The 12,040-nt window shown below is 41.6% G+C and overlaps 1 protein-coding gene across 6 annotated transcripts in view; it reads right to left on the bottom strand.

Moving 5' to 3' along the window:
• The window catches only part of arhgap32b (Rho GTPase activating protein 32b), an 85,091-nt gene that overhangs the window by 45,102 nt on the left and 27,949 nt on the right, over positions 1-12,040 (bottom strand). For 5 of the 6 annotated variants that reach the window (XM_028983158.1, XM_028983154.1, XM_028983156.1 and 2 more), the window contains exon 2: positions 6,436-6,548. The exons of the other annotated variant lie outside the window; for it this stretch is intronic. In XM_028983158.1, coding sequence (XP_028838991.1) covers positions 6,436-6,530 — 95 coding nt within the window. In that variant the 5' untranslated portion in view covers positions 6,531-6,548. The remainder of the gene's footprint in view (positions 1-6,435; positions 6,549-12,040) is intronic. 6 annotated transcript variants of the gene reach the window in all.

The following is a 12,040-nucleotide window of genomic DNA, read 5'->3' as shown; positions in this document are numbered from 1 at the left end:
AATAGGAAATTGCTTCTATAATACGCTCTGGAACCCATTATATGCACTAGAGAGAATTAAGATTATAAAATGCCATAAATGTTATAGTACTCATTATAGTAAATGTTATAATACTTTTCTAAAACGAAAACACACAATACAATATACAATGCAATGTACTTGTGTTATTCCCAACCATATTAACTTATAATAAAGGATGCAGAGCCAAGATTGTATTTGCATCATTGCATATTATTGATTTTGGCCTAATTTTGAAGTCAATAACTCATAAATGCTGCTGTTACAGAACGGTGATGAAATAAAGGATCACAAATCTTATTCATGGGTGTTAACAGCCTCCTAGTCAATAATCTCAGCTATCAGCTACTTCACCCTAGCATAAATTTAACCCTGTGTTGCTCCAGGGGTAATTAGTGAATGAAATTCTCTCTGGATAAGAGCACATGGCAAATGAACGCATTTGGCAGATTCTGTGCAGCTGCGGTTGAGGAGAATGTTCTGGTCTCTGAGGCACGGTCTACCTCACACAGGGGTTCATCCAGCCTGCGCTATACCCCATTGCACCTTCAGGAACAAGATGAAATGCCACCAGCCGCTCCGGTGACAGCTGGGTGATATTATCAGTTTCTAATTAAAAAGGTGGCTGTACACGTGAGCCCTGCGAGTCAACAAGGATAGATCACAGAATGTATAAAACTTGAGAGTGGAGGGCCGACAGAGAGTAAGCCTCAGCGAAAAGACAGAACATGATTTTAAACATGATTATAAATAAGTGCAAGTGATGCACCGAGCTCATCTGCCACAAACCCCCCATAGGGATCATCTCCATGACACATATACACTCTCTCACACACACACACACACACACCTCACTGTGCCTATACACATCCCTGACCTGAAACTGTCATCTTTTCTGCCGGTCTGGAATGGTGTATGGGCTGTGTACATGCATGTGTGTGAGCCACCAATTTCCTGCAATATGACAGCAACCCACCCCGGGAACAGGTATAGCCAACTAATCCCATCAATGAAGCTAATGAAGTCCCATTAGTGCGAGTCAGCTTCATATGTAAAGTAAACAGTCTTGTGATTGTTCCTCTATCACCGCCATAATCAGAGCAAACAGAAAACAATCACATTAACATCACACAAGAAAGCCACAGCTGCATCAGAACAAATGATGTAGAATTCTGGCCAGCTGAGGGGTTTATGAAAAGCCTATTAAAAAAAGCCACCAGCGCTGACTCGGAAATCTACAAACAGCCCCCAGGAAAAGCCCTTGAATGAGCAGGGTGGAGAAATTGTGTGCGGCCGAGCTGAATGGCGGAAGCTCTGAGGGGCGCAGGGATGAATGAGCAGGCTCTACGCAGGGCGAGAGCAGGCAGCGCACCGCGACCCTCTCAGGCCCGGTCCCACAGGCCTTTATTAAAGAAGCTGGGGAGACCCAGGTCATTAGGAGCAGCTCATAAATCATGAGCGCTCCATGGAATACAGAGCCACAATGCTGCCAAAACACAGGGGTTCAAAGATGGATCCGGCTACCTGGCTTCATTGAAAATGAAAGAGGAAAAATGTAGTAATATATGTGCAACCTTGTGTTTTTTTCATGACCATTTACATTGGTAGATTCTCACTGAAGTTTCTTCAAAATATCCACCCTTTGCTCTGATTACTGCTTTGCACACTCTTGGCGTTCTCTCGATGAGCTTCAAGAGGTCGTCACCTGAAATGGTTTTCCAACAGTCTTGAAGGAGTTCCCAGAGGTGTTTAGCACTTGTTGGCCCCTTTGCCTTCACTCTGCGGTCCAGCTCACCCCAAACCATCTCGATTGGGTTCAGGTCTGTGACTGTGGAGGCCAGGTCTCCACTTTTTGTTAAGTACATAACTCCACATGTGTTCATGTGGATTCTCAGTGAGAATCTACCAATGTAAATGGTCATGAAAATAAAGAAAACACATTGAATGAGAAGGAGTGTTAAAACTTCTGGCCTGTACTGTACATACAACCTGAACTTTCTTGTTCATATTTTTTGCTCTCCTTAATGGTTTTCTTTTCTGTACAAATCAACTGTTCTCTACAAACAGACAAGATGACAGCCTGGCCAGCTGCCAATTTCACCCATACCTAAGCCTGCCACTTGTTTACTTTTACTTTACTTTTATGCCATTTACCAGACGGCCTTATCCAGGGCGACTTACAATCAGTAGCGTAATACCTGTTGTAGGTGTGGGTTCTAGCAGACACCTCAAATTCCACCTCAGTAACAGACATCGGAACCACACCCACTAACAAAGCAAATATTTTTATTGCATCATGTGCCTTGTCGTTCTGACACAAGATTGCGGACATGTGACTCACAATTAGCATATCCTTACAGGCCTATTGGACAGGAGCTGGTACTTTGGCCTGCTGAGACCATAAAAGGGTTAGCTGGCTGATGTGTTCCCTCTCTACTTCCAGCATGTACTGAACATAACTTGACATTACTTCACCTTACACTGTTGTCTTAACACTAAATTTCCATGATGTAATTTTCAGGTCTCATTTACTTTAATAAACCAATTATCCATGCACTGTCATGTAGTGTTACTAAACAAACCTGGTGGGTATAATGTCTTTTGTATTTAAATTCTTTTGTATTTTTGTGTATAAGCATCAGAAATGTTCCAAAGTTTCTGGCTGCTCTCTCCATATCTGCCGTTACCTCCCACCCCCCCAAAGCACAAACACACCTACACTCATCAAACCATATAAACAAGGTCAGCCAAGCAAATAATCTGAAACACAGACACACACACATACATTTCACACAAACCCACTTTTGGATCCTTGTGACTGATCTTAAACTTACGGATGGATGAAGGGTTAACCCTGCTCATCATGCCTCAGTAGACGGAAGGCATGGATTTCCATAAACAATAGCCCGAATAAACTAAAGCACTCTCTTCACTAAACCACAGAGGGACTTCCTGCTAAGAGTGCAGCGCAGCCCACAGCGGCCCTTGCCAAAGCTCACCTCGCCTTCTGTTGGCACAATCATGACAACTGCATGAAAGGCCTCAGATCCAATAGCAAGAAGATTCTAGTGACACTTCCAACTGGCTGTGACATTTGTGGTAACAGGATGTTTATCTGAAACTGGACACTATTTGTCTTGTGAGTCTAAGCGTCTAAAATGCTAAACAGCATCACACAGCTTTGCGTGAGGCTGCCTTTGCTCACCTGCCCTGTCCCTCCCATGTCACAAGTGCCATGAGGAGATGCCACTGTTGACTAGTGCCCACACTGGGGCTATGGGATCATCCTCCAGGTCACCCTGGCAAATATTACAGCTTCCTCATTTCTGTTTTTATAAATAACTACAGGAAAAATTCCGTTTTTTTTATTCTGATGTTAGCAATCACACACAGTGGAAAATGTTGACAACTGAAGGGGACAGTATGTACTTCTCATAACACAAAGTACAGCATTTCAGGTTTGCTTCCCATGGGCCTTTCCCTGTTTAGGTAGATCAGCCATGATTATGCTGTCTCCAACTGTGTAATGGATAATTACTAATTGTGAATGTGAGTAATAGGTCACAATCTTATTTCTTATTTCAGAAATTGTTGGCAATGATATGCAGTAAGGAATACTTGGAACAACACATAAACATTTAACACTTTAAAAGGTGTCCAACCTTTACATTATTTAACAATTCTACAATGTCACTGCCAACCAAGGTTGCTGATGAGAATCCACAGAAGTAAGCATGAAATGCATAAATCAGAAGGACATAAAAAACAAACATTCCTAAGTTAAAGACACCTTGTATATGTGTTTTAGCTTAAAACAATTAATTACAAGACCTTTATCCATTTACTCACAATAATACGATGTGATTTAACATGACTGAAATCTGCTTCTGTTTTTGTAAAATGAAACAGATACATGTTTGGTTTTGAAACAAAGAACTGAGTGACAACCTGGTAAGAGGAATGGATTGGATCATTGGTATGGATACATTCATGGCATTCAGTAGAAGCCCTTATCCAGAGCACTTTATAGTCAGTTGTTATCTTGAATGTGTAATCTTTTTCTTAATTTGCATAAATGCATTATGGGTGGTCTGCGTGAAATGGTATTTTTGATACATTGCATACTGTGTACATTGTGGTACACAAACATCTCTTGAACTTTTCATGGGATCGTAATAGAGATAGATCAGACTCGATTCCCCATTCTGGATCGTAATATTATTGCATGCATTAATGTGACACATTCTGACATTTTGTATCTCAGCACATATTTTCCTATATTGGTTGTAAAATGGACTAAAACAATCCAGCAGTAGCCTATGCTAACAGAGCTATGGACAAGTTGCCAACCCAGTGATCAACACCCAACTCAAAATGCATGAAGTTCACCTGGGGACACCTGCAAGACATTGTTTTGCCTAGCTTTTCAGTAATAGGATCTGAAAGAATACACAAATAGAAAGAATAAAATGATTATATTAAAAACAAGCATCAACACAATCATGCTACATTATCCATGTAAATATCACTGTCTTGAGACAGCTCTTAGTGTGCAAATGGATGAAGATCGATGCTGAATTTTCAATGTGTTTTACACTGGTAAAAAATCATGTCTCTTTAGCAATATAATAAAAAGATTGTGAATTGCATTATGATACAGTGTAATATGTTTTTGCCAAGTTAGATGTTGATGTGTAATTCACAATAGTTGCATGTGACAAGCTCTATTAGCTCATCATACCTTGCTAGATACCAAACTGTGGTGATTTTATTTGCTGAGAGTAGTGGTGATAATGGTGGAAGGAAGGGTGGAAACTCTGTTTTGTAGTGCTCATGTAACATTTAAAAAAAGAAGACCAGGACACTGTGGCTAGAGGGTGTGTTAATTCAGGAACATGCAACACAAAAACCAACAAGCACAGGGACCGCATTTCTCCTCCAGTGGATTCTGGCACCTGGAGGAAGCCGAGCCAGAATGAACTGATCTAAATGTAAATTAAGTTTTAAAACGTCCTTAATTGGCACTTTATAACCAGTAATGTTGGACTTTAATGTCTACACGGCCATTCTGAGTTCATGGAATGGGTTATTTCTCTTTAGCACAACAAAATTAAACTTAGTATGGACAAATAAGACCTTTACATAAAAGATGTATATATTGTGTTTGCTCAATATATGCAAAAGTGTTGCAATTTGAATGCTTCTGGTTACAAAGATTACAAATGCAACAGTCTCCAGATTCTTTTCAAAGTCCTTGAACCTTTTTTTAGGAGCCTCAAACCTTAGCGACAATGAGACGAAATCAGTAAGCAGTGCACGGTGTGGAGAGGTCGTGCTTTAGAAAAGAAGGTTTTGGATCAGCTCTGTTGTTGTACTCAGCCACCACGGTCTTGGGGTAAGAATTTAAAAATCACAGAGGAGCCCAGGAGACACTAAGTCCTGATGGGCACATAGAGGAGAAGTATTGTGGGAGGGAGTGAGCGAGAGGAAGAAGAAAGCGAGGGGAGACAGACAGGAAAAGTAGATCCAGGCCATTAGACCCAGAGGGACCGAGAGAAAAAGTTGCAGGGTGCAGCTTTGAAAGCCAGTGGACCCAGCAGGACCGGACCACCTTAAATCTCACCAGCTGGGTTACACTGGCAGCAGGAACATCGCTCAAACAAAAGCAATCTCTCTTTTCACTCTTCCTTCTGCTTTGTGATGTGCTAATATCTAATGTATGCCAAGCTGCGTGGCTGCCATGGCAACTGTGAGCATACTACATTTGGAGCGTGTTCAAGTGAGGCTAGAATGGCCGGACAATAATCCCACAGGCAGGGACAATTCCCCGGGCCTCGGCAGACCCAACCCAGTGGTGGGGAGGTTATCCTGTGAAACGGATTTATGTTTCTTTCTTTCTTTTTTTGTTTGCCTGACAGGAAGGCAGGATTTAGCAAAGGAGAGCTGCTGTAGCTAAAAATATAATAACAAAAATGCACAGGGTGGTGCTGGTCACAAAGGCTTCTGATCATGTGACAGTCAAAATCTCAGCCTAGGGGGAATCTGTCGGGTTCTCGGGGAGGATGCTGGAATCTCAGCAGTGCGCGCCACGACTGTCAGCATTTGCTGTGGGGCTGAGAAGAAAATCAATGTGTATGTGAGCGCGCACACGAGACAAGCGGCCCTAATCATAGTCAGGTCTGCTCTACTCCCGCATACGTCATTTCTCTTCATCTCTCTCTCTCTCTCTCTCACTCTTGCACATACACACTCCCATCGCTAAGCTGAAACAGCTAGAAGCACAGACACACGCGCACCCGTCCTCGCCCAACCGCTCTCGTGTACCAGGAGTTACAGACAGTAAAATAGCGCTCAAGGGGACGGGAGATTGAGAGAGATGCGAATGGATGCGGGACGGCAGAGAGGGGTGACTCTTACCTGTCACAGACGTCATGGGTCCCTGCAGAGGCTGCGAGCCCCAGTCCCAGCCCCACGCTGCCTACTGCTGCAGCTCCTCTACCTGACTCCATCATACTGCCACACTGCAGGAGCTGCCACAGAACGGGGGGGGGGGAGACGGAATGCGAGAACAAGCAAGGGGGGGCAAAGTGAAGGGAAAGAGGAGAGGAAAAGAACAGAAATGTTAACAAGGCGCACACGCACAAAAAAGGGAGAAAAGAAAAAAAATTTTTACTATAAATTGATATTACACCACTGCAAATTGCTCAATCCCAGTTAATACACAGAAGTCCTGCTGAATTAAAAAGTCTCTTAACAATTCAGAAATAGAATAATTATGCACATTTCAGCATTTCACCTCAACGCAGAGAAAAAAAAAACAGCACAAAGTACCGAACAATGTAATGTTATTCAGGTTCTAAAGGCTGAACTTGCACCAATACAGAGATCATGTTCTGATAATTGATACAACAAAGGTTTCTAAAGAATTCTAAGTTATACAATACACCACTTAAGGGTGAATTTAATTCTTTCCTGCTATGAATGGGATGAAGGGGATCTTTGACAGCTCTTGAAATAACTTCATAAAGAGAGAGATATTGCCGAGCAGGATAAGACAGTTTCACAGGATGCCTTGCAGAATTTAAATAAATAAGCTCCATACACTCAAATAGCGCTAGGGTGCCAGGGTGATGCAGAAGGATGCGGAAGCAAGGAAAGCGGGAATCAGCAAGGGAAAAAAAAGGACACCCACATGCCATTTAGAAGCACCAATTGGCCCCCTGTCGCACAGATATGACTGAGCCACACTCATGCCGCATTTACATGTTGGTGGTGAAATGGTACTCTAATGGTAGTGGAGTGCCTGATGTTGCATTCATTTAAACAAAAAACAGACCTGTCTCTAGAAATAAAAAAGTGAAATTATGCAACATGCTAAAAGCACAGAACATTAGGTTGAGAGCGCCAGTGGTGCTTCTGAGTTGATTGGAGTGCTCTGGCAACTGTGCAGTCTTCCAATCATGAAAATTACAAAAAGTTTTATTCTATATTAATCGGACCACAGGCAAAGAAAACCTCAAAATGACTTTTGCCAGACAAGTGCAAACACAACTTGGCATGTCTCTTTCAAACAAGGGTTTGCAACGAATACAAACAGTACTGGAATATTTGGTCATGTGATGAATGTGGGTCATATACGGAGAGTTAAGCCACACTGTAGCGAATGTTCTGTGATTCAGCCTAACCATCTGTGTGCAACTGTGATTTTGTGTATGCGTGTGTTAATCAGGATAAGTCTGGACTTGTACCTGATGCAGCAAGATTCACTGCCCCACGGCTATGCGCGCACACACACAGTTTTGCAAAACGGGTGACCTTGCTGGAGGACAGTGCATAAGCTTAACGTCACAGCAAAGTGGAACTGAGTGAAAGTGGATGTGTAAAGAGGATAAAGTCAGGCTAGACGGGTGCTCAGTACATATGGATATGTGTTTAAATAGGGCAGAGCTGGGCTGGGTCTCTGTGGATAGATCCCAGCATGAATTTAAGCACTACATCAGTGCATTCTGGGATTGTGGGAGCCATTAACAGACATGTGGGTTATTCTAGATAATAATCAATGAATGAAGATTATTTATATAACCTGCCCTGACAAACAGAATAAACATGCTTTTGAGCTGAACATGCTAATAACTTTTAGGGAAATTTTATAGCAAATTGTACATAATCAGTATACAGGTAATTACTCTACAGTTATATTAAGAAATACATCTATACAAAAAAAATCTACACAAACTATGCAGGCCCCACTCAGTAATTTGATATAGAGTATCTGCTGGTGCAGATTCTGTTTTTTGCACTTTCCTGGAGCAAGCTACACAAAGCAGACTTCAATGTATTAAAATAGTAATGCATATGCATTACTATAGAACAGTTCTGCAATGCACAAAAGACAAATTGCCTACATCCAAGCTGAAATAGTTCAATTTTTCAAATTTCTCTTCTAGTGCATGGTTGTGGTAAAAAACCTACTTTACACCCATCCAGCAGGGGGCACCAGGTTGCTCAAAGAGGTTGAAAAGACCCTCGAATTCTGAAAATATTATTTCAGCAATCTTGTAGTGCTTCCTCATAAGATACAGAACGATAAGTCAAGCATTTGCCATGCCTTGTTATACATAATTTTTAATACTTAAAGGGTCAAATATGTACATAAAGGGTCAAGGATCAACTGTTACATCCCACCTTTCGCACATTTCAAGATAACATTGTTAATTTTAAATGAATTGCCTTTTTACATACAGTTTACAATAACCAGCCAAATAAAATTCAGTCACTTCTTACAATAATTTTAAAGTTTTGTGGTTCCATCTTCTTTAGCTTCTTTCTAATATATCTGCATCCTGAAAGGCCCTCATTGTCAGTCTCTATTGTGTGCATTGTTGCTGTCTGCCGTCCCTCTCCATTCAGCCTGTGATTACTCATACCTGACATCTGCATCACCATGGCCGCCATTCAGAGCACTAATGGGATTCAAATCACCCAGGGTCTACCTAATGATCACCTCAACAACAGAAGCCTGGACAAAGCTGCTCACATTTCACACCTAATCGCAGCCGCCTCTTCTTCATGGCTGCGTGGGCTGTATGGTACATCAGCACTAACTATCCCACTCCCCAAACCCCTGTCCTTATTAATTCGAATGAGTGCAATTAAAACAGACACTTCAGACAAAATCCTTGTAACTGAATTAAACTCGGCGGGATTAAGGAGACACTGTCAGCATACGTTCTTAAATTGTAATTGGAAAGTGTTTAGCTTATGTAGATTCAAGTTATTAGTCATTTGTAGTATGCAAAGGCATTTGCCTACTCTTCTAATTACTTTTGATTAGGGCTGTCAACGTTAAAATTCTCATTTTTAAATGTATTTTAAATATATCACTTTAAATTAATGCTGTTAGCACAGCTGCATTTTGCTTATGTCCTTTGTGGGGTCTGACCTATGACAGGGATGCAAAACACATTACAACCAGAGACGATTTCGACATAAAGATGGAGTAGGACGGTGAAGTTATAGAACTGATTCAAAAGACACATCTCTGTCATCTCTGTTTGCATTTCCACTATTTTTAAATGAAGACACAAGGCTGCCAAGGAGCTCAAACACAGGAGTAATGCATTTCTGGTGTTAGACATGACCAGATATAAATATGTAAATACACAGCACCATGTGACATGTGGTTCACAGTGTTTTAGGTAGTTCATCTGAATCTGATTGAGAAAACCAAAATATTTTTTATTATTTTCCATTTAATTTACTGGCAGGGTCTACAAGGTGTTGAAAAAAACCCACAATTTCTTAAAATGATTTGAATTTTCCTTTATTGAACTCAGGGACTATCGTTAGGACACACAGGTTTATAGGTCTGAGTTCAACTGTTTGGATATTACGTATGAAAGATTTTGAAAGTCAGGAGACGTAGAAACGGATGGAAGAAGAATGAGTGACAAACAGGAGCTGTCTGAGTATATGTGAGTAACCGAACACTGTTGAAACACTAAGCTGTGTAAAACTTGTGCAAGGGGACAAGGGGACAGGAAGTCAATCAGACAGACTGATAGACAGGCAGGGGCTCCATTTTCAGCAAGCACGCTGAATTGGATGTTGACAGACAGCCGTGACGTCTGGCAGGGGACGTGGCCATGCTGTCAAACCAGAAGGACTGGGGTTTGTTTATGTGCCAACACCAGGCTAGGGCTGCTTCCCATCTCTTTGGGGGATTACCTCACTCCGAGGACAGATCAGCTGGACAATCTGTTGAACACCCATTTTACTCTATCTATCGTGCGTGCCTGCTACAACAAACACACTGTGAACAGCATTGGACCCAAAAAAGTCAACCAAAAAGTCAATGACCTAAAAATAGCATTACAAATTCTGATTGCCATGAACCATGAAATTAAAGCAACAAATAGAATGTTTTTACCAAAAAAATGTTCACGTCCTTCTAATATACATAGTATGGTATTAAACATTGTCATTTGTGGGTTTCCAATAAACATAAAATTATCCCTTTTCAGCAATTCAGCAATGGACAATCCAGTTAGTGATAATGACTGTAGAAAATTCCAAGAATTCCATGCCCCACTTAAATGTTACAAAACAGCATCAACAGAGAGAAAACACTACAACAAAGAGAGATCAACTTTTGTCTGCTTCCAGATGGCTTAGGCTCGGCCTGGCTCTGCATTCTCTTGCACATTATCCCTTCAGACCTACCATGTGTCACTATGCAAATAGAACCAGGAGCATCTGCTGGCTGCCCGATAAATCAGTGACACTCACACACTAACACCACTCCCCTCCCTCCCCGACACACAACCTGACTGCAACAAGTGGGCGAGAGGCAACAATCTTGTCCTGATGACACGACTTAGAAACTCCTCTGCAAATAGGCAATTACACCATGCAAACATGGCCAGGAGGTCTCCAGACCCTAAATATGAAAGAATGTCAATTAATACAAAAAAGGTGGAAAACCGGGATAAAAAAAATATGTCTGAAATTATTAAAAGTTCCCCTGACATGAAAATGGGGACACGTATAAACCATGCTTTGGCCAATCTGCTTCACCATTCAGAGAGCATCATCTCAAATACAGGATCTGGAATTTGGCCTCTTGTGTCGTCATAAGGGGTTGGTCATGCTAATGAGGAGGAGAGATGCGGGACGAGGAGGAGATGAAGAGCCCATAGAAGTGAGCGGGCCTCTCTCCTCCTCATTCGCATTTAAAGCTACAGACACCAAAATTGTACGTCCTGGGGAAATCTCGTTGTGGGACTGGCTCAAAGTGACTGTAATTCTACACCACAGCTGAATTTCAGAAAGAGACGTCAGATATAGTATTAGTGGACAACTAAGACGTTTGTAAATTAAAAGCTGAAAATGATCTTGAATAATGTTTAAAATGGGAGGAGCCCAATGATTGGCAGCTCTCACGCATGTTACTTTCTCATTATGGACAATCAAAACCCATGCCTGTCAATAAATCACAATCACAAACATCATTAAAGATCATGGTTTCGTTCTTGTTGTTTTTTTTTGTATGTAAATCTTGAAGATGACTATGAGCACTGGTTTGAAAACCGTGCTCCTAGTCTTGTAAAAAAATGCTTTATTCTGCAACATATTTTGTACTGCCACTGGGTGAAGGTGCGGTGACGGCGTTTTTAATGAGGTGCAGGATTTCGGTATCTGTGAGCAGAGGTGACTCAGCATGCCTGCCTTAACTCCGGACAGCAGCATATGGGTGCCAGGACAGGGTCAGAGCTACTTTCTGTGCCAGCGTCTCAACATGACACCTACCGCATAGTTATTGAAAACACAGTCCGCAAGGTCCAAGTGCTACTTAGTCCTGCAGGAATTATAATTTCATGAAAGTCTGTTTATACAGTCAGCAATAGTTTGAATGTTTTGGAAATTGTGGTGCAGGTAACAATGAACACCGTGGAGAGAATGTTTTGTCCACTAAGTACAATTATCTCTTATCATGCATTTAGCTGACACTGCAGTGCAGTAA

The sequence above is a fragment of the Denticeps clupeoides genome, chromosome 6 (assembly GCF_900700375.1).
Source record: "Denticeps clupeoides chromosome 6, fDenClu1.1, whole genome shotgun sequence".
NCBI classification, from domain to species: domain Eukaryota; kingdom Metazoa; phylum Chordata; class Actinopteri; order Clupeiformes; family Denticipitidae; genus Denticeps; species Denticeps clupeoides.
This window is presented reverse-complemented; position numbering and strand designations above follow the sequence as displayed.